Source organism: Populus alba, chromosome 17 (assembly GCF_005239225.2).
Source record: "Populus alba chromosome 17, ASM523922v2, whole genome shotgun sequence".
NCBI lineage: Eukaryota > Viridiplantae > Streptophyta > Magnoliopsida > Malpighiales > Salicaceae > Populus > Populus alba.
Genome location: NC_133300.1, coordinates 18,143,345 through 18,165,039, shown reverse-complemented (window position 1 = coordinate 18,165,039; position 21,695 = coordinate 18,143,345). Strand labels below are relative to the sequence as shown.

At 34.3% G+C, this 21,695-nt stretch overlaps 4 protein-coding genes across 8 annotated transcripts; 2 read left to right on the top strand and 2 right to left on the bottom strand.

Annotated features, from left to right (window-relative positions):
* The first annotated feature begins 1,042 nt into the window (after nucleotides 1–1,042).
* LOC118028830 (uncharacterized) lies at nucleotides 1,043–3,639 on the top strand. 2 transcript variants are annotated; one of them, XM_035032545.1, is made up of 6 exons: nucleotides 1,043–1,230; nucleotides 1,322–1,483; nucleotides 2,256–2,423; nucleotides 2,529–2,726; nucleotides 2,843–2,940; nucleotides 3,019–3,639. In XM_035032545.1, exons 1-6 carry the CDS (start codon nucleotides 1,173–1,175, stop codon nucleotides 3,529–3,531), a joined length of 1,197 nt encoding a protein of 398 aa, XP_034888436.1. In that variant the 5' UTR covers nucleotides 1,043–1,172; the 3' UTR covers nucleotides 3,532–3,639. The 2 variants fall into 2 exon arrangements, with proteins under 2 accessions (XP_034888436.1, XP_034888437.1); XM_035032546.2 differs by having other exon boundaries at nucleotides 1,044–1,230; nucleotides 3,015–3,262.
* Nucleotides 3,640–6,555: 2,916 nt separating this feature from the next.
* LOC118028832 (HMG-Y-related protein A) lies at nucleotides 6,556–8,633 on the bottom strand. The gene is made up of 2 exons (XM_035032547.2): nucleotides 8,416–8,633; nucleotides 6,556–7,289 (listed from the first exon to the last, which is right to left on the bottom strand). Exons 1-2 carry the CDS (start codon nucleotides 8,464–8,466, stop codon nucleotides 6,768–6,770), a joined length of 573 nt encoding a protein of 190 aa, XP_034888438.1. The 5' UTR covers nucleotides 8,467–8,633; the 3' UTR covers nucleotides 6,556–6,767.
* A 4,575-nt stretch (nucleotides 8,634–13,208) lies between these two features.
* Nucleotides 13,209–15,790, top strand: LOC118028835 (uncharacterized). Of its 3 annotated transcripts, XM_035032553.2 has the most exons (6): nucleotides 13,210–13,421; nucleotides 13,496–13,636; nucleotides 13,759–13,808; nucleotides 14,125–14,251; nucleotides 14,817–14,921; nucleotides 15,003–15,790. In XM_035032553.2, exons 2-6 carry the CDS (start codon nucleotides 13,516–13,518, stop codon nucleotides 15,626–15,628), a joined length of 1,029 nt encoding a protein of 342 aa, XP_034888444.1. In that variant the 5' UTR covers nucleotides 13,210–13,421; nucleotides 13,496–13,515; the 3' UTR covers nucleotides 15,629–15,790. The 3 variants fall into 3 exon arrangements, with proteins under 3 accessions (XP_073261920.1, XP_034888444.1, XP_034888443.1); XM_073405819.1 differs by having other exon boundaries at nucleotides 13,209–13,631; XM_035032552.2 differs by having other exon boundaries at nucleotides 13,210–13,636.
* A 590-nt stretch (nucleotides 15,791–16,380) lies between these two features.
* On the bottom strand, nucleotides 16,381–20,450 carry LOC118028833 (myosin-binding protein 3). 2 transcript variants are annotated; one of them, XM_035032550.2, is made up of 4 exons: nucleotides 18,986–20,450; nucleotides 18,658–18,858; nucleotides 17,102–18,553; nucleotides 16,381–16,979 (listed from the first exon to the last, which is right to left on the bottom strand). In XM_035032550.2, exons 1-3 carry the CDS (start codon nucleotides 20,271–20,273, stop codon nucleotides 17,133–17,135), a joined length of 2,910 nt encoding a protein of 969 aa, XP_034888441.1. In that variant the 5' UTR covers nucleotides 20,274–20,450; the 3' UTR covers nucleotides 16,381–16,979; nucleotides 17,102–17,132. The 2 variants fall into 2 exon arrangements, with proteins under 2 accessions (XP_034888441.1, XP_034888442.1); XM_035032551.2 differs by having other exon boundaries at nucleotides 18,658–18,855; nucleotides 18,986–20,449.
* Between the last annotated feature and the right edge of the window lie 1,245 nt (nucleotides 20,451–21,695).

Genomic DNA, 21,695 nt, shown 5'->3' with positions numbered 1-21,695 from the left:
GATGCAGTAAAAATTTACCTCCTGAGCCACCATATATTCCATTTACTATATTGAGCCAAGACCTTGCTTGGTAGTCCAGTGAAAATAAGAATTCTACAGTGAAATTTTGCCAACAGCATAGAAAAATACACTTTGGTCACTAAGTTTTTAAATTTGTACCATGTCGTCTGCTTTAGTTTTATTTGTTTTTAAAAAAGAAAACAATTGCACGGGTGAGGGCTTTTTTTCATGGGCCAAGACCTTGTTTGGTAGTCTAGGCCTAGTAGGGCTGGCCTTGCAAGCCTAAGCATCCATGTACGTTTGAGTTTGATTCTTTTGGTCCACTGTATTGTTTTTTTTAGAATGTTTTTGTTTTTAAGTAAAATTGTTATAGTGATCTTTAAAAAACCATTAGTTATGCCATTATTTTTAAATTAAATTAAAGTATTTTATTTTAATATTAAAAAATTATTTTATGAATTATTATATCTAAACCTAATATACAAAGTTTTTTTTTATAAAAAAAATGCTTATAAGTTTTCAATAAAAATCAAATATCTATTTTTATTTTTTTTGTCAATTCTTTATATAATTTTATCAAATTAATTATTATATATATAATAGTGGATAAATTATCACTACATGATTTTTTTTTTATTGAACTTGTTCTATATCATAATAAGTTTTAGTTTGAAAAATCATATTCCTAGTAAAAAGAACATGTTTTTCATCAAAATAAAAAATTACATACATGAATAAAGAAAGAATATTATGATTAAAAAATACAACCTTTTTTTCCTTTATAATCTAAATCATTGGAATTCTTATGAAAATTATGTTAATTATCTTAGGTTTTTTTACTAATAAAAAATATATTTTATATAAAAAAAGATGTGTGTATAAATTTTTGACTTAAAGATATTTTTTCCTAGAACTTAAATGGTTAAGATCCTTAAATATTTTTATTTTAATCATCATAAAATTATATAAAGATAAATATAAAAAATGATCTCGCGACATCTTACGAGCTAACTCTCTGTTGCACTCACCGAATATTTTGAACATTTTATTCTCATCGTACGCCACTTTACCTTTGTACTAAGTTAAAACACCATAAAGAACCAAGACCACTTCAATGCTTAACTTGTAAGCACTCTCCGCGATTTCACCAAAACAACCATCAAAATCTCACCATGGCTTCTCAATTCTTTCTGCTCGTCTTCTTCCTCTTCAACTTAGCTTCAATTCATGGTTAATTTTCATTTTTTACCACATGGGTTCTAGCATTTATTTTGTTTTTTTAAAGAAAGTTGTGATACAGTGTACCATTTTTCAATGACAGGGGAGCAGATCATGTTAGAAGATGGGTACATGGTAACTACAATGATGGATGGCCACAAATTAAATGTAAACCCACACGCAGTTCAACTCAGATCATCTGATCTTGTAGTCCTTGATTCTTCTAAGAGTGTTTTTTACACTCTACCATTTCCCATTTCTCAGGGTAATAAATTTCATTTGGAGCTAGTAGTAAAGTTCATTACTTTACATAAATGTTGACTCCTAAGTGTGGAATTTTTTTTTTTTTAAAAAAAAAGAAGTTCGTAGCTTGTTTGGGAACAAAGATGTTGAATTGGGTTGTGCTAAAAAAATTGATTTGAACTGGGTTTGTGGGCCTCATCATATCAATGGTGGACACAATTTTGTGTTATGATTGGTGCCACAAACTCGTGCAAGGGGATAGATTGGTTTGGAATGGGCAGTTAGAAACAAAAAATGTCAAAAAGTTAAATGAAAGTAATTATAACTTCTGCTATTGTTTTTGTTCGTGTTGTTTCATGTAAAAACATTTGTGTTCTATAGCATCATCATCTTTGTGTTTTTTTTTCTCTTTTGTTCCTTTATATTGAAGCATGGTTTCCCTTTCATCATTTTTTCCGGGCTTATAGTGATGAATGCCATGGATAAAAGTTGTAAATTGGGAAGTGGATGCAACCTTTTTTATGGTATTGTCCATCTTTGCAAAGGTTAAAGTTTGAATGTTAATTATTATTCTTATTCATGTGAAATTCTGACCTCTTGAGGTTGGATTTGTTTTTTACTGGAAATAAGAGTCTGAATTGAACTTGTTGACTAATGTCTTAGCTTTCTAAATTCAAGAATTAAACTCTGTAGTTGAATTGAGCGCTTTCTTACCAAATCAGTGGATTCAGAGAAGGTTGTTAGTGATAGCACCTGATTCATTGACTTGATTATTTATATTATCAAAATTGCAGATGGTGTAATGGTAGAACGGTTATCTGGAAGTGGGGATAAAGGGTACATAGATGGAGAACCAGGCTTGGCTCGGTTCAATAAACCAAAGAGTTTCACAGTTGATCTTAGAGGGAATGTTTATGTAGCTGATCAACTAAACCATGCTGTGAGAAAGATAAGCAGCTCAGGTGCTTTTAATTGCAAATATTTACATCAAATTTTGGATTCTATGTGCTTGTACATTGGAAGAAAAGTAAATTACAGGTGCTTATTTTCTTTTTCTGTCTTTTTAGGCACGACCACCACCATAGCTGGTAATTATTCCCAGACAGGTCGGCAGGATGGTCCAGGCAACACTGCAACATTCTCCAGTGATTTTGAGGTGCTTTTTGTTCCTCAATTATGCGCTTTACTAATTTCAGATCATGGCAATCAACTGCTTCGCCAGGTTGACCTTAAGCAAGAGGATTGTATATTAGATTCTCAATCTGGTGAGAATCTGAAACATTGTACAATCTTTTACTTTAGGTTCTGTTAGAACTAAATGGAAATGGTAGGCCCAGTTTATCATGAACTTAAAGCGAGGCTTGTGTTTTTAAATTTACAGCACTTGGAGCAGTTAAATTTTGGGTCCTTGGACTGGTGCTTTCATGTTTGTTTGGCTTAGCCACGGGGTTTGCAATTCGTCCTTATGTTATACCCCATGTAAGTGTTAATAATATTCATAGTCTTCCACAAGATCAATCACCTTGGACACTGTTGCTAACCCAGTTTTTCAGACAGGAAGGCGTCAGACCCCTTCATTTCAGCAAGACATGGAAGCATTGCCTATTCAATCTGGCGAGTCTAATACCGAGGAGTTGCTTCGACGTCAGAAACGCAATTGCTAGTTCTAGGCTTTACGTGCTTTCAGAGAGGCTCTTATGCCTGAGCCTGTCTCATCTTTCACTCATGTTTAGGATCAACACTGTAGGTTCTAAGGTTTTAAACAAGGATTTTTTATCCTTGATGGATTCTGATGTAAGTAGTCATAAGGTAGGGAAGTCGCAGGTGTATGCTGATCAGTTGAAGGATTTGATAGACTTTAATGTTCAATCACAATCATCAAGCTCGATGAGCAACATCTTGAAGCTAGGAGAAGGGGGTCAAGAGAGATGTGTTGCTTCATTGGATGGCTACGGAAGGATAAATGATATGATCCAGGCTAACCTCATGGGATTCGGTGAGCTGGCCAAAGAAACAACTCCTGTTGATGTGCCTTTGGTAGGGAGTTTGGGTTTAGTTAAAAGGAGATGAAGTTGCTTAGAGTGAATTCTCCATGTTTCTTGATGCTATATCTGCTATGGCTTTGCAAATTCTGTGTGCTATGATGTATAATCTAATTTATGTTTTCTTTCTTGGATTCTCCTCCTTTTTTCTGTTATATGGCTCTTTTCACGTTTCCAATAGCTGCTCTGAAGAAGATCATTTCATCTCTTATATGGCCTTTTGAGTCAAATAAGTGTCATGTTCCGAGCTCTGAATGCTGTCAGTAGTTTTGGTGTCGAGAATTCATCCCTGTGAGGGGCAGGTTTGGACACAAGAATGCTTCGGTTTCTGATTTTTAGAGGGTTTAAAATTGATTTGCTCTTTTCGAGGGAGTGGCATCATGGATGGTGAGAACATTGATTCTCATGAGTCAAATCCTTAAACTTAACCATCTGCTAATCATCACAACAACAATATTTTCACTCAAGAACTGATTAATTTAGATTGAAACTATCACGTTAAGCGGACCAAAACTACATGAGTTGGACCAACTAATTGAATGAATTATCTGGCATCCATTTTTTCACAACCAGTGAAGAATTCAAGCTAGGTTTTACGTTATCAAAACAAGTTTTTGTTTTTTGTACTTTAATATTTTTAGAATCATGATTCAATCATGTTTTTTAAAAAAACTAAATTTTTTTCAGTTTTAAATTAATTTTTTAAAATATTTTTTTTATTACTTTGATGTTGCTATATATATAGCAAAAGACATTTTAAAAAACAATTTTTATCCCATTCCCGAGCAATATATTTATATGAATCACACCCTAATAATTAAGACTGATACATGCTCAATAACTATTTTTCCTTTTTTTTCTTTTTCAAGTTGAAGCTTCTAGTGTTGCAGAGCTGCTGGGGTCTCGTTCAACGTATTATGAAGACCCTCTTACACCATCACTTTCTTTATAGCTGACCAACTCTCCCAACTATTTCTCGACAAAGACATGAGCATCCCCTCTTGTCATGGCTCGTGTTTTGAAAAGGGGCCTCTTTTCTTTTCTTTTCTTTCTAAAACTTGTGTGAAAATTAATAATCACTTAAAAGCAGTGGCCAAAATTGACTTACTACGGATCACTCAAGCAGTAGCCAAAATTGACTCGCAAAAGGCAGGAGTAATCTTATCATGCTTCAAGATAAGGCCAGATCCATATATTTTTCTGTACAGATATGAATCGGAAAGGGTTTGACTTTGTTGGAGGTGGAAATTAGTACAAGTGGTTGACCCTGTAAAGAAAAGTCATTTCCCCGAGGAGAGGTGGCGGCCATGGAAGGTTTTAGGGAGTGGAAGAGTGTGTGTCAATCTAATGTGGCAAAGATAGATTCATGAATCAATAAGATGTCTACTTCAGACTTACACCTGAAAGCATTTCTGGTTGTTGCCGTCCTCGCTGCCTCAGTCCCACTTACAGTAGCCTGATACTTTCGACAGAGACACAAAGGGATAGCATTATCTTCATCTTCTCCATCTTGTTTTTTGTTTCTTTTGTTCTTGAGTCAATACCTGTCATCTCTCACAAAATCATAGTCGTTAGTACTGATTTGACTTTGCATATTGGTATAAAAAAGGAAGGAATACGATCCTGACTTGAGACAGATTTTTAGATAAATTAAATAAAATATTAACTTGATAAAATCTGTGGATTTACAAACTATACACAAAACCATGATGATGATGATGATGATGTAGGATATAGAATTTCATAGGGAACCTCTCACCCAGTCATGTAGGCACCATATAGAATTTAAATCTAAACAAATTTAATTTTTTCAAAAATATAATTAGATTATAATATTAAACACTACTTGAATTAAAAATATATTTATTTAAGAGATACGTTACGCTAATAAAAATGCCCCGACAAACCTGGCAAACCTCACAAACAAACCAGCTCTAAGACTAAGAAGCACTTTTAACCAATCAGCAAGAGACATAAATTAGGTCATGGTCCAACCCTGATTGGCTCCAAATATTTTTGAAATTTGGCTGCAGTAAAGTAAGCGGGCGTTTCATAAGTAACCAAGTACTGGTCCTATGGCCAATGAGCCAGTACTAGCCCTTTCCTTGTAATAAGGAAAAGTCATCTCAGGTCTCTTCTTCAATTTGTTTTTTAACATTAAATATTTATATAATTATTAATTTTAAAATTTATAAAATTAATTAAAATACATACAAAATGAGTAAAAAAATAAAAGTTCATTGCCCCTGCATAGATCAAAGACTTGAAAATAGGATCGAAATTCTCAGTTCCCTCGGACGTGCCAAAACCCATATCAGATCTCCACATGAATTGAAACCGCTGTCTCCAAGCTCAAGATTTATCACTGGTCAGTGCTATCCCCCACGGCCCACCCCCCCTCCCTTCTCTCACTACTGTGTGTGATCACTGACCCACATGAAGTCGCCTGTCAGATATCGTTGATGGAGGAGTGCGACAAAATGTTCACCAAACAAAGACAAACAAACAGACCAATAGATTAGAAACCATGAAACAAAGACCACTTGGTTTGTACTGACAAGTCTTGTCGAAAGAAATCACCTAGAACCCCGTACGAGGTCACAGCCATTCCAGGAGACAACATCCATCTCCTCTTGTCAGAATCCATTGGAGTTGCCTATTCTCCACAGTTCCTTGTTGAGTCCAGAATACTCGGTTGGAGGAAAGATCAAACCGCCTTGACCATGTTATGAGTTTTAACAATAAATCCTTCAGGGTGTCAGGTGCTAGTCTCGTAAAACCAGTTCAAGAACACCCAGTTTCCACAGCTCTAGAAGAAATATCGCATACCATGGAAACATGCTCCTTTCTTGCACGAACAGTTATTGATGTCACACCATGTTGTCCATGGTTTTGAAATTTCAGTTCATTGTCGGAGTCACAGTCAGTCTATGCTGACATAATTTTGTACATCATTCGACTATTTTCAAAACTGAGAAAATAACTTTTACCACGCTATCAAATACTGGCTCAAGAAAAACATGCAATTATAAACATCTTTCTCTACGAAAACTACAAGAAAGCAAGAAAGCTCAATTATAACAAATACAATCATCCAATTATACAAGAAGACACGACACAGTTGCATGCGCAAAAATACACACGATGTTGCCATACTAATAACACACACCACAGTTAACAACTAACACACACAACTGACCAATTCTACAGACATGTTGAGACAAGAGTTCGTCAACTGCTGCTACCATTAATGGGAGGAGATTATTAATTCTGAACACTCACTTCAGTCATAGTTGCAGCCTTCACCTTTGGAGGCCGACCCCTTGGCCTTCCACTGCCTGCCGTCATTGGAGCTGCTGAGGTTGTTGTAGCACTTCCGGTGGTTATTCCTCCAGTAGGTCGTGCCATCTTGCGTGGCCTCCCTCTTGGCTTTCCACTTCCTCCAGTCGCAGCCTTTGGCTTCACTGGCTTTGGGGGTGCATTGGGATCCTTTGGTGGACGACCCCTCGGTCTGGCAGGGGGCAGGTCTGAGCCCGGAGACAATGGGTCTTTCGGCTTAGGGGGCCTACCACGACCACGCCTAGGAGGAGCATTGGGATCTGGCTTCATGTAATTGTTTTTCCAAAATACTAACTCTCCGGTATCCTTCATTCGATTGAGGTGGTGTGAGAGGAGGGCAGTGTGGCCAGCTGGCAAGTCCCCATATTTTGATTCGATGTATTTCGATATTGACGTCTTGTTACAGCCACTAGCCTCATTCAATGCTTCAATGGCTGACAAAATCATCTGATAACAGCAGGAAAGATCAGTCAAGATTACAAAAAGAAATTCCTTGCAAAAACAACGGTAAAAAAGTATAAATGCTACCGATATGATGAAATTGGAAAGCTTTTTTTTTTAGAGAAATACAATCAATGAAGAAAAAATGTAAAACAAGGACTCGGGAGTCGGGACATCCCTTTCTCTATTTTCTTGGAAAAATGAAGGTATAGAATTTATGAATTCAAATGCATTGAATCTCAACTCTGGAAAGGAAAATGCAAGATGAGGATTGCGTGAACATGGATTTATCTTAAATTTGTCCAAAGTTCCCAATTTTCTTAATAAATAACTAAGCACATATCTGCTGGAGATTCAACCAGGATACCCCAGTGGCTGTTAAAACTCATCTCAGGAACACCAAACTGAAACAGTTTTTTTACATGAGGAAAAGGTACTGCCAAAGTTTCTGAATAAAAACATGCGAAATGCAGTCATTTTTTTAAAATGTTTTTTTTAACAACAGAGGATTTCAAGAAAATAGGTTTCTTGAAGGAATTTGTTTTTTTCAAAAAAAAAAGTCCAGCTCTATATTTCAATAACCCAAAATTAAGCATAAGTAGCATAAACTGAGTCAACAAAAACCAAACCAAGCCTAAAAAGGGGAAAACCCAATTTAAGCTTTGATTTTTAACAAGCATAAACCAAATCGGTGAAAAAAAAAATCTTTTTGCATAACAAAATGTGAAGAATAATTTAAAGAAAATTGAATCCCCCATAAAATTCTATTTTTTTCCCCTTTAATACGAAAATTCAAGCAGAAATAGCAGCAAAAATATAAAAACCAAGCTTTAAAATAATCAAACTCAATCTCAATTAACAAAACTAAATCAAATAAAAAAAAGAGTCTTTAACATCTTCCCCGGAGCCCATCTTTTCCCTTTCAAGCAACATCTTCCCCAGAGACCATCTTTTCCATTTCAAGCACCAACCCCAACAAATTCTAAAAAAAAGAAACTCAGTGATGTAAAGCTAAGCAATGAAATATGAAGAACTAAAGATCAGCTACAACAATAAAAGACAGTAACTTTTCCTTCTCTTTTCTTTCTTTTTTCTTGCAGAGGAAAGGAAAATAGTTGTTCAAGTTAAGTACCTCAGGGTAAGGAGGGAGTGATGGGGGCTTATTAATCTCCTCAGCTGCCATTAAATTTCCAACAAAATAAGAGAGAGAAAGTTTGAAACTTTAATGTCCAAACTCTTCACCGAAGTGAACTGAGTGAGTCCCACAAAAGAAGCTCTAACAACAACAACTGCTTTGTTTCAAAATCTTGCAAGGAATCACTGTTTCTTGATCTATTCTGTTGAAAAAGGATATGCAACAAGGGTTTTTAACTTTTTATTTTTTATTTTTGGAGAGAAAATCGATGGATGGCTAGGATTGTTTGTTGGATGACGATCTAATGGATGAGAGCGTGCCATAAGGATGTGAGTTGGATTGATTACGTGGCATGTTGCGAATATTTTTCCTTTTTTTATTTTTTTGAAATTTACTTTTTTTATTATCCATTATTTGAGATGAGGTTTTATTTTGTTATCATCATCATCATCTTGGCATGGATAATGCCCCTCTTGCACTAAAGAAATATGAGGAATGGCATGGTCCCCTCCCCTACCTTCCCAAAAAACAATGGTGAGAATCTTATCATTTATATAATGTTTTGCTCAAAGTTTTTTTCTTTTTAATAAACTAATATGAATAAATCTTTAAAGATTTTCTCCAAACCGCACTTTAATCCCTTTTTTTAAAAAAATAATAATCTCAACTTTAGTTCATGAGAGTTCAAACGAATTAAACTTTAGTCATGTGATTTTGAAAACTTGCATTTTAGCCCCTGTAGTTTCTCCAAGGCTTAGGAGTGATCTACAAGTTTTACAATGAAGAGAGTTATATATAATATTTACATTTCATTTTAATTCGATTTTTTAAGATTATGAATTTTACTATAATTTTTTTTATGAAACATTACTTTTTCATTTCTTTTTGGCCTATTAAATATATAAATTATCAAAAAGATTTACTTGATTTCCTTATACTTTACTACCATAATTGTCTTTAAACAGATAAAAATTGTTGAAATTAACACCATAAATTGAAAGAAAATATGCTAAAGTTACATGTTTCAAAGGATGTATGTGTGCCAAAATTTGTTGGCAACTCCATCATCTGAGTTTGGCTGGAAAGGATCCCTCTGCTACAATATTTTTTCGGAGGACATATATAAACTACGGGGAAAAACATTATTATAGTTATCTTTTGGAAGACATATATAAAATATATTATTTATCAAAAAAAAAAAAAAAGTGTATCTGACGAAGTACAATAGGACGTGTTTGGAACCATATTCATGGCCATCCGGCTGGATGATTGGCCCTCTCCTAGATCTAAAAATAGAACATGAAAAATTTGTAAGGATAGCTAAATTAATTAGATTTAAGTTTGATATTTAAAAGTTATGAGTTTGAATTTTTTTAGGATTATTGGAGGTTTATATAATCATTAATTTTATAACTCATAAGATTAGTCGAGATATATGTAAGCTGATTCGAATATTTATATTAAATTTTAAAAAAAAAAAACATGAAAAGCTGTAGGAAAACACATTAACTTAGATAACCCTCCGGATACTTTACCACAGGAAGACTCACCTAAATAAAGGACCGGACGTCTGCGAGAAGGGAGCGAGTCAATGGAGGTTAACCCTACCCATCTGCCGATCATACGTCTATAATAAAATACTCATAAATGTTAAGTCATGAGGGAGATAGAACAATAACCTGCAAAATGGTTTATGTGGAGCCTTAGAAGATCCTGTTAGAGTACAGCCACCACCACTCTTGGTGGTTTGAAAATGGCTACAAGAACCACCATGTTAGTGATGAGTGGTATGATATCCGTTCAGCTCAAGGAGTTTTGTGCAAAAAAAAATATAGAATTATACAAAGTTTACTACAAATAAGAAAAGTACAGTAAAAAACTCACTACAAAAATAGAATGATTTTTATAATGTATTTATCATTTTAATTTTATTAATTTTTATACTTATCAATATAAACATTCAAAGTTTATAAGAAACATTAGTTAAAACGAAGTATTATTTATGTTTGTAATTTTTTTAAAATTAAAATAAAATAAAAATAAAAATAATAAAAAAATTAATATTTATTTATTTTAATTGTGCTCGTTGTTTTTTCATAAAATATAAATCATCAATTATCATATTTATTGAGAATTTTTCACCAATCTCTTTTTCTATATAAACAATAAAATAATATACAAAAAAATCATCCTTCATGCTATTACGAAGTCTTGTTTTAACAATTTTTATTCTTGAAAAATCTCGTTCGGTAATTACCATCAAAATAAGCCGAATCAATCTTTCAATTAGTGGAAAAATTGTTGATTTTCTATTTTTCTACCAATCACTAGTATAAATCTACAATCTGTGATAAATTTTTAAACTTTAGATGATTAGGTATGTCAGGCTCATAATGTTGTAACTGGAATCTTAACTGAATTGTTTCTTGGTCAGATAAATCTTCAGAATAAAACTTATCAATAAGTCTATATATATCTTCAATGTTAAATGATTTATAGGTATTTTTAGGATTTAAAGTTGCGTTCAATACAAGAAGATTAGTCCTCTACTTAGTGAATCTATCATTTAACTTTTTTAATTGTTGATTAATGATAACTGTAAATATATCAACACGATGATGATATTCAATTATTACTGATTTTTTTTACAGTGAGATCGTCCCACATTAAAAAAAGAAGCATTTATATTAAGAATTTGAAAGAGTTTCTAAATTCCTAACTTCTTCTAAAAGAGTTTATCAATTATTATCTTTTAATTTTTAAATTAAAGTCTTTATGGTAGACACCAAATGTATAACATTTAAATTGTTTTGAGATTTTTGTTGTAAGGCTTAATAAAGTATATCAGTAATTTCCATAAATACAAAATCAAATGATATTAGAAACCTAACTATAAAAGTTACATCACCACATTGAGAATAAATAGATCTATCCGAAACAACCTTATTAAGAACCAAGCATGCTTCCCCACATATTTTTATCAGACAACAAATTAATTTGAAGCATGAACTACATTTAGTATATAAAGTTAGTTACAAACCACTTACTTGATTAGTTTCTTTATCCATTTCAATTTCACCATCAACAATTAAATGCTCAATTTTAGCTACTTGAAAAACCTACAATTTATCATTGCACTTGCAAGAAGTACTAGCAATGTTGGCAATAAAATCAATTTTAAAAGAAAATATGAACATCAGATAATTCTATCTTTAATAATAAAGATTGCAAACCATTCCACTGTCTATTCATATTACTAGCATCATTATACCTATGACCTATAATATCTTAAATATTAAGATTATGATAAAGATAAAACAGATGAAATATCTTCCTTAAGAGTTAAAGCAATTGTATTTTTAATATGTACTATGTCCAAAAAATATTCTTGTATAAATTTATTTTTATTAACAAACCTAATAACAAGAGTCATTTGCTTTCTTTTGAATTCATCTCTAACTTCATAAACAATTAAATAATTTTTTTCATAACCATTTTCACAGCGAATTAAAGACTGAACATTTCTAGGAAAGACATACTACTTTTCCTTTTAAATTTGATGTGAAGTGTACTTAGCATTTTGTGGAGCAATACCCAAACCAAGAGTTTTTTTATTGAGTTTTTTGTTGTTTTTTTAAAATTAATTTTTTTATTTTATTTTTGTACTTTGGTAATGGGTTGGTTAGGAACAGACCTTTGTATTTCTTTTCTTCTACAGGGAAATCCTATTTTCATGGCCTGGGTTGTGGATTTGGGTTATTTACATAGATTTACTCGAGTTGTTTTTTTTTTGTCTTTTTTAAAATTAATTATTTTCTTTTTTTTTGTTCTTCAATATTTGATTTATTAGAATTGAGCTTCTTAATTTATTTTTATTTGTATTCTATGAGGTTATTAAGGTCACATGACTTAAGTTATAAGTTTTCTAAATTAACTTTCTTGATCGATTCAATATGTCACCGTTTTAATTTTTTTAAAAAATAATTATATCCTTCAATATGCATGATTTTAATAATTTAAAAGTGTGTTTGTTTGGTATGCATTAAGTTTTATATTTCCTAACATTTTATTTTTAATTTTTCATAACCAGAAAAAATAGCTCGGGTTAAGGAGCTAGTTTCAAATCTCATGGCCGTGAACCTCCACTTGAAGAAGTGGACCGGGTTGATTTTTTTAGTATATGCTTTTTAAATAATGGAAAGATTTATTTATTTATTTTAGGAATTTACTTGTTTCAATATAAATGTCTTTTTAAGCATAAAAGGCACCAATCTTATATCCATCAAGTTAAAAACTTCAATCCTTCCAATTTTTCTAGTTAGATAATGAATGTTCAGATGATTATTGTCAAGAAACTTCAATTATATTTAAAACTCAAACTCAAACTCATCATTACCACACATAACAACTTAATATTTTTAAATTCAAATAATTTTCTAAAACTAGTTACTTTTTTTTTTTGAGAAAATAAAACTAGGTACGTAGTTTCAATATATTAAATTTAATTGAAAAAACTACATAGTTTTTTATTGAAAAACATTAATAGCACAATCTTATCTTTTCATATGAGCGGGTAAAAACTTATTAGTAAACTAATAGCCAAGATTATACCCGGGTTTTGGACTAATCCAAATTTAATTTATTTAGGATTTGAATAAAAAAAAAAAAACCTAAGTATAAAAATATAGTGAAAACACGGTTCCAAAAGTTGATTTTTTTTTTTTTTAAATTTTGTTTTTAAAAATTAATCCATGCTGACCTATAAATCAGACTTGCTAGTTATAAGCTTGCTTCGGGATGACCTGGATCGAATTTTATAACCATGGAGTATACAACGTCGTACAGGAATCCTGGTTGAAGTCAATTCCATATCCACAAGCAATCACACGCTATGACCTTATCTACAGACTGATCAGGTCCCCAAAAAGAAATATTTTATCCAAATCCGAGAAATCTGCTAATCATCAAACTTTCAGATTCTCTGCAACAAGAAGAGAAGCCACGTAACAGCAAAAGCCCTCTTCTGTTTCCTCTATATCAAATCTGTTTTTGATGATTTTGTCCTCTGACACTGCAGAAGAGACTAAACAACCAGCCATGAGTACTATTGCTGCTGATGCAAAAGCTGAGCACTTTGAACTCAACAATGGAACCATACGTGTTACTGTCACCAACTACGGTGCCACCATCACTTCTCTCTATGTTCCTGACAAGCATGGTTCCTTTCCTTTCTCTTTCTCAGCATATGTTTCAGTATATTTTGTAGTTAGTTTCTTGGATTCTTTGTTATGTGTTTGAGGGGTGGTTGATGTAATGATTGTGTTTTTGTCTGGTTTGCAGGGAAAGTTGCTGATGTTGTCCTTGGTTTTGACTCGATTGAAGCATATGTGGTGAGTTTCAGTGACCCTTTTTGTTTTTCAGTGAGATTGTCCTTTTTGGTTGCTTCGGCTGCAAAAAGTTGTGGTTTTGACACGGTTTTCATGGAAAGTTTTGTCTGGCTCCTTGGAAAATACAGAAGTTTGATGAACTTGAGGACTGATTTTGATTTCCCATTTTTCTCTTTCTTTTTTTGGTGGGGTTTGCTTGATCTTGATTCCTCTACGAGGATTGCTTTCTGAAAGATGAAGTTGAAATTTGCTGTGTTCTAGCATATTAGGGTTACTGATGATGTGATTTTTTTCCTTCTCTTGATTGGTGTTTGAGCAGAAAGACAATGCGCCTTATTTTGGTTGCATTGTGGGTCGAGTTGCAAACAGGATTAAAGAGGGGAAATTCCATCTCAATGGGGTGGATTACTCTTTGCCTATAAATAATGGGCCAAACAGTCTTCATGGTATGATAGAATTAAATTCCTAATATTTCAATCATCCATGAATCAGTGCCAATCAGTTATGCAGTGATATGAAACAATCGTGTTTTCCTTTGATTAAGTTTTTTAGTTCTGTTGACTGTGTCTCAGTGACAAAATCCCCCCCACGCCCCTGATAATGCCTACAAGTAGGATGAGAAGATTTGAAATCCAGCAACAAGCGTAGGAATCTCAATTTTGCCGTTCAAATTACTGTTCACTTCATGACACTTTCGTGTTAAGATTTCACTTGACCCAAAACATCTAGCTGCAGTTCTTCATAGGTGTTGAAAAGAGATAAATTGAAGAAGAGGTTGCTTATCGTTGCTTCGAGCCAAAAAAGAAGCGGTGGCTTGAACATTTTGTATTAGTAGTAGTTTGGTTTGTAAATTTAAGAGTTGCTTCCTAATCCATCGCTCTGTAATTTGATGAACTTCAGTCCTTGAATTTCTGAAGTGTTGATTCTTAATGTGAGGAATTTATTGTTGCACAAATTTTATGGATTAAGTGTTTCAAGTTATGATGACTACTTTGTTGGCATACTTTCCAGGTGGGAATAAGGGCTTTGACAAAGTGGTTTGGGATGTTGTGGAGCATAAAGATGGTGAGCAACCATCGATTACCTTCAAGTATGAAAGTCATGATGGGGAGGAAGGTCAGCTCATTTTGTGTTCTAATGATTCCCCTTGCATTTCTATCATATACAGATCAATTTACTGCTTTTTTCTGTGATCAGGTTACCCAGGGGATGTTTTTGTGACCGCTACCTACACGCTTACTTCGAGCAAAACCTTGAGGTTGGATATGGAAGCAGTGCCTAAGAATAAGACCACTCCAATTAACCTAGCACATCATACCTACTGGAATTTAGCAGGTCACAGCTCTGGGAATGTGCTCGAGCATTTAGTTCAGATATCAGGATCTCAAATTACCCCTGTGGACGAGAATTCAATCCCAACAGGTGAATTCTTGCCAGTTAAAGGCACTGCCTTTGATTTCACTTCAGAGAAGAAAGTTGGAAGCTCGATTAGGGAAGTCCCTGGCCTAGGGTATGACCATAACTATGTCCTTGACTCTGGGGAAAAGAAGGAAGGATTGAAACACGTAGCCAAAGTGAAGGACCCTTCAAGCTCCAGGGTGCTGCACTTGTGGACAGATGCTCCTGGTGTGCAGTTCTACACTGCTAACTATGTGAATGGTGTTCGTGGGAAAGGCGGGGCTGTTTATGAAAAGCATCCAGGATTATGCTTGGAGACTCAAGGATTTCCAAATGCCATTAACCAACCAAACTTCCCTCCTATTGTTGTTGTACCTGGAGACAAGTACAAGCACTCAATGTTGTTTGAGTTTTCAGTGGAGTAATTTATTAACCTGCACCAAGGAGCTGCCAGGTACTTTTTGTATTAATTGATTGAGTTTTTTGGGTTTTGGGTTATTGCATTTTGATGTCCGTAAGATTTCATTGAGGTGGATGATATGACAGAATTCTTAAAAAGAATAAGTGAAATTTCATAATTTATTGACTCTCAGACTGCAGATAAATTCACTGTCTCCCTTCCTAAAACACAGTCACACCCCAAATTGTCTGGCGAGCTGGTTTATGGTTATGATATACTTGGTTGTGAAAACCTTGAAAATTCTTATGAGATCACTAAATCTAGTACAGCAGAACACATTGCATGACAGATGGATTTGCCAGCTTTATCAACTTTCTTCTTGCAAGTATGTTCGGATTCAATCAATTCCATGGATTCTTATTTCGCTTCGTTTATATTTGCTGTGCATCTATGTCGAGCGTCTGTTCTTCGATAATCTTTCCTATCCCAAGGACCTCTCCAGGACAATGCCTTCACATAGAACGCGATCCTTTAATCATGCAAGTTTTTTTCGGAAGAACTAAAACCTGAGTTGAGAAAATTCAGTTTGATAGGTGGCTTATATGCCTCAGAAAATAGATTCCACTATGGATGAGTTTTCTGCAAAATCTTTTCATTAACCAGTTACCATCTTAATTTTTATTTTTTCTTCTAAATCCAGGACTGATACTCCTTCACTCAGCATGGGAAAATTCTATTATAGGAGTCTGTTACCAATAATTTTCACCATTGATGAAATGAACAGAACATGGTAGCAACTCTTCTTTCAGTATGGAAATCTGTCCAAATTACAATATTGTCGTGAAAGGGAAGTGTATAAAAGCAAAAAAATAAAATTAATGACAACCACCACTCACAATTTTGACACAGTATTTCAACCCAGATGACTTAACCAATGCAAAAAACTAGAAGGAAGGCTTAATCCTCCTTCCCCTTTCCTGTCTAAAACAAAAGAGTATGATATGGAAAAAGGTAAATACAAAGCTCAGTCTACTTGCAAGTAACCTAGCCAAAACCATCAAACCAGGTATACTTGTGCAATCCTTTTCGTCCTTCTCCTTTGCCTGGGAAAAGGCTGCTAGGAGGAGATGCTGCAAAATTTTGGGTTTTGCACCTTTTCAGAAAAACCCAAAAGAGACCATTTAGAGGTGGGGGAGACGTAATTTTTTTTCTTTGTGTGTGTGGATATCATTCACCGACGGAAACAAACTAAAGACCAGGAATCCTCTGCTCCATCAGGAGATTTCCTGGCATTTTGCAGAAAACACAGTTCCTCAAACTTTCTGACCTGTTCTTGATGCGGAGCAAGCTTTCCTTCTCATCCATGAGAAAGGGATCTGGATTGTCAAACAAATTAGCTGTGTTGATATTTGAAATCCTATTGTATTATGATATTTTGTTAACTGAGATTTTAATTTGGAACTTGGAATGATCAGCAAGAAAAGAAAAGAAAATTTACCTCATCTCCTTCATGGTTGCTGGGCGTTACTTCACTCCAGAGGTTCCTCACTCGTGTTACTTACCCGGAGTTCCACCGCTCTAAGATCACGCAGATGTTTCAAGATCTCTTGGAGAAGATCCGTCCCCTTGTCTCCCATCTGTATTGAACTCATACAATGCTTCAGAAATTCCCTGTCTGCTTCAAGAGCTTGTAGTCTCTCATAAACATGATCTACCTCCTCTTCAATTACTAGTTTTTTTCTGTCTAAATCAAAATTGGGAACCAAAGAGTTTTCCATTCTAACAAATTCAGATTCAACATTTTCGTTGAATATAAACCCTTCTTCAGTTTCATTATTAGCAGCATCCAGAAGAGGAAGGAGGTTCTTTGCCATGGAACTCACTGTTTTCCTCTCAGGATAATCTCCATTCTTTGACAATTCATTTGAAATCCCATTTTCTTCTGGAGTGCTTATTTCACAGATCTCATCGAATCCTCTGACAGTATACTTTGAGGACTGCTCTTCCGAAGGCATATCGTCATTGTATTCATTAGCATCCAAATTTCGTAGCTTCTCCTCCAATGCCTTGAGCTGATCTAAAATAGACAGCCTCTCTTCCTCAAATTCAGCCAGGGGATCATCGAGAGCACTTATCTGCTTCACATAATCCAGTGCTATTTCCTGCAAATTTACGACATCATCACTAGAAGTATTATTGCTACCAATTTCTTGGTTTTCGATACTGCTGCTACCATCTTCATCCTTCGCTTCACGATTGAGATCAATAGATAGCTCATCAAGATCCTCAGCACTGCTGCATGTAGCAGAAGAGGTTCTACTTCTTATACTTTCATTTTTTGTTCTTCTCATCATTCTCAGTTTTTCTTTAGCTTCATAGTCCAAAACCTTCTTGCGATAGACTTCCAACTCTTTCTCAAGCTCTTGCTTCTCCTTTTCTCTCTTGACCATGAGCTCGTTTAGAAGTTGTAAGGCTTCCTGGTCATATTCAGACTGTTCTTCCATCATCCTCTGGTATTGCAATGCTTCCATTTGCATTGCTGCCTTCTCTTCTTGAAGCCTGTTTATCATAGCCATTGTCTGGTTTGCAGCTATTGCAGAGGCACTCCTCTCTTCCTCTAGTTCTGTATACAATGCTCCAAAAGCTTTTCTTTCAGATTTAAGTGCTGTTTTCAGCTGTTCAATCGAAAGAACTGGATCACCGGAATCCATCTCACTTACCACACTTCCATCTAAAGATTCCTCGGCCCCTGACTCTCGTTTCTCAAATATCAAAAGCTTCTTATGCAAGTAGTGAGCGCTGTCAACAGAAGTAGGTGTCTCGGGAAACTTTTCCTCCTCAGCTTCAGTAGACTCCAAATGCGAAGATAAATGATGATTTATACTCTCTTGGTTATTATCAGCTGACAACATTTTTTCTTCCATGGTAGTCGTTTCTCTGTTGTTTGGACCTAGTGTAGCAAAATCACAATAGATGTACCCCTTATTTGGCCGACCATTGTAATTAAATTGAGCAAGCATTATTAGAGGAGGTAAGAAATCGAGTTCTGCTTACCAAATTCATTACTTTCAGGGGCATCGAGATTTTCTGCTTCATTGCCATTTACAGAAGAGTGATCTTCTTGCACGCATGGCGATATTGTTGATTCTTGATCTTGTGGTTTATTGATTGCAAAATCAGAGAGCTCTACGAAGTCCTTGGATTTTCTTTGCTCAGCCAACAAGTTGGAGTCATTATTTTCTTCCTCATGAGCTGCTTTTAAATTAGATAATTGCACAATGTTGGTTAAGCAAATAATGTTCAAGAAAAAAGCAGATCAGACAAGCAAGGAAAAAAGAAATGAAATGACTGAGATTTCCATAAGTGAATAGTTATGCAATACCTGGAAACTCATCCGGCTCTTTGGTTTCCACCATATCCACATTGTTTCCACTAAGGGATAATGTATGAGCTTCTTCTAGAGACCCAACTTGTTCGCGTTCCTTGCTGTCCGGATCTTTTTTCATCTCTGTGCTATTCGAGTCTAAAGATTTGTCGCAGCAATCCATTGCTATATTCACGCTTTCAACTTCTGCGTAACTTGTGTTTTCTTCATTATTCATTTCGATATGCGATGCAGAATCAGTTGTTCCATTTTGACGAGTTTCCTCGGCAAGATCTTGCTTTAAGTTGCAGGATTCGTAAATTGCGGTGGTTGATGAATCAATCAATTCAACAGGGATTAAACGATTAAAGTCACAGCCTAGATTCCTCTCCAAATGCAGATGGATGGTTTCAATGGAATCGTCTTTTCCAAAACAATATTCAATCATACTGTCATCAAAACCTTGATGAATAGAATTCATACCGTACGAGTCACGCTCCATAATATAAGCTTCCTTTTCATCACATTGCAAGTTTGTTTCAGACCGTGAACAGTGCTCCACTGCATCTTTGAGGCCAGAACTTCCACCATCAGATAGCATTTGATGTTCATCAGCAGCCTCTTCATGATCCTGTTGTCCTTCTCCATCGTCTCTTTCAATCTCATTGTTGTCTTCGTGGTCAGTATAATGTGCCAAGCTATCAGGTTTGCTTTTGTCCTTGCAGTCAATTCCAATTTTTTCATCATCCATCTCTCCTAAGATCAAATCTCCTTTCTTGCTGTAATTCAAAGAATCCCAGGAAGGCTTGAACAGAAAATAAGGAGGGTAGACATTGCTGTTTATGTTCTCATTGCAGCAAGAACACAACCCAATATTTTCACCATTTTCAATTGCATCCTTGCTCACCCAAGTAAAGAAAGCAATCCTCCTCGTCATTCCAGCAGACTGATCACTGTGGTTTGGCCGAGAAGCCAAGCAGTCCATGCACATATTCTGTGTCTCAGCTAGTTTTTGATGATTTGAACAATAACTCAGTTTGGAAATCTCAGTTGCATGAGTCTCACACACAAGATCTCTACAAGAGTTGGTGTTCTTTCCAGGCTCCAACAGATGATCAATCCTGGAACACCAAGGGCAAGGCTTTTTAAGGCCAAAGTACTTGGCAAATCTGGTTATCATATAAGTGAATAAAGAGTTGAGGAGTAGGAGAAAGATCAAAATCCATTCAAGAACTGCATACACTAGAATTACAGTGAGTTTGTGTGTGTTTCTTTGTAGCATGGTTGCAAACTTGTTGCCTGCCATGGTTTCCTGCTGTTGTCTTTTGTTACACTCAGTGGCGAGGGAGAGAGAGAGACGTTAAAAAGGGAGGGGATGAAGAATGTTTCTGTTGTTCAGACACGGCAACAAAGGCTGAGCTGTGCAGAGAAGAGAAGCAATGATGCTTTTTCAGAATGATTTATTTTTTGCTTATAGTAACAGTGAAGTAATTATATCTTATAATATGATGAATTGTAAAGCTAATAATAGCATAGGTCACGTTTATGGCACTAACAAAGGTGATGCTTACTCAACTCTTGGGTAAAATCTTGCCATATATTTTTTATTTTCTACCAAAATAAATCATTTTAATTTATCACAACTGGTTTTAAAAATCTTGACATCAAATCTCAAACTCATGAATCTCTTGCATTACATTTGTATATTAACTAGATAAGCTCACACGTTATGCTAAGGTCGGCCAAAGTTTTTTTCAAATGCTAAAAAAAGATATAAGGCGATGCAAGTGCTCATAAAAAAACAAATTATTTTTGATATTGGGTTAATAATTTAATTGGGTTTAATAATCTTAGTTAATTTAAATAATATAAATTAAAAAATATAACAATAATAAATAAACTAACAAAGTAAAAATAGTATATAAAAAAAAAAAAAACTCGAGCTTATCTAAGTTAGCATGTGAAATGTGCACCTTGGTTGTGATATTGAGGTAATCATAAAATTTAATTATTAAATTATATCAATGTTAATTCTAAAAGGAAAAAAAAAAAAAACAATGAAAAAAATATTGGTGTTAACTCGTTAACTTAGCGACCACAGGTATAGGATTAAGATAAGCCAACATACAAAAAAGTGAAAAAAAAGAGCATCAAAATCAATTTTTAATAAATCAAATATTTAAAGATAAAAACAATAAAAAAATAAATTTTAAAAAAGAACCTAAAAGATATATCAAATTCAGCTCATATTAACTTTTAAAACTTGAAACTCTAATTATGAATTGAGAATAACTCCATAGAAGGCAAACCTTTAAAAAAATAAAGAAGCATAATTATAAATCTACAAATTGGCTAGGGATGTTTTTGAAAACAAAATGCAATAAAAAAGGCTCCAAAATAAAAGAAATATAAAAAAAATGAAATTAAATTTGATATAAAAATAGTTTGAAATTAAATGTTAAGGGATTAAATTGAAAAAAATAATTCAATTAGTAAAATGATAATAAAAAAAATATTGCGTACAAATACATAATTACTTCAGTATTAACCCGAATATCTTTATAAACCATGAAGGTACCGTGTACAAATACATTTTTCAGTTTTGGCATAATCATGTAAATCGCATTTTCAGAAAGTATAAATTAGGATAAACAAACACTTGTAAAGTGGCCATGGGGGGGCCACTTGAATTGATTTTGATTACACCACGCGGAAGGTGTGGCCCACA

Excerpts from the sequence above, each read along its gene's own strand:
- LOC118028832 (XM_035032547.2), bottom strand. The coding sequence starts at position 8,466 with ATGGCAGCTGAGGAGATTAATAAGCCCCCATCACTCCCTCCTTACCCT. Across the intron at positions 7,290-8,415 it reads CACTCCCTCCTTACCCTGAG|ATGATTTTGTCAGCCATTGA; the intron begins GTACTTAACTTG and ends TGCTGTTATCAG.
- LOC118028835 (XM_035032552.2), top strand. The coding sequence starts at position 13,471 with ATGATTTTGTCCTCTGACACTGCAGAAGAGACTAAACAACCAGCCATG. Across the intron at positions 13,637-13,758 it reads CTATGTTCCTGACAAGCATG|GGAAAGTTGCTGATGTTGTC; the intron begins GTTCCTTTCCTT and ends TCTGGTTTGCAG. Across the intron at positions 14,252-14,816 it reads TGGGCCAAACAGTCTTCATG|GTGGGAATAAGGGCTTTGAC; the intron begins GTATGATAGAAT and ends CATACTTTCCAG.
- LOC118028830 (XM_035032545.1), top strand. The coding sequence starts at position 1,173 with ATGGCTTCTCAATTCTTTCTGCTCGTCTTCTTCCTCTTCAACTTAGCT. Across the intron at positions 2,424-2,528 it reads GAGAAAGATAAGCAGCTCAG|GCACGACCACCACCATAGCT; the intron begins GTGCTTTTAATT and ends CTGTCTTTTTAG. Across the intron at positions 2,727-2,842 it reads TATATTAGATTCTCAATCTG|CACTTGGAGCAGTTAAATTT; the intron begins GTGAGAATCTGA and ends TTAAATTTACAG.
- LOC118028833 (XM_035032550.2), bottom strand. The coding sequence starts at position 20,273 with ATGGCAGGCAACAAGTTTGCAACCATGCTACAAAGAAACACACACAAA. Across the intron at positions 18,859-18,985 it reads AGAGCCGGATGAGTTTCCAG|CAGCTCATGAGGAAGAAAAT; the intron begins GTATTGCATAAC and ends CTAATTTAAAAG. Across the intron at positions 18,554-18,657 it reads CCCTGAAAGTAATGAATTTG|GTCCAAACAACAGAGAAACG; the intron begins GTAAGCAGAACT and ends TTGCTACACTAG.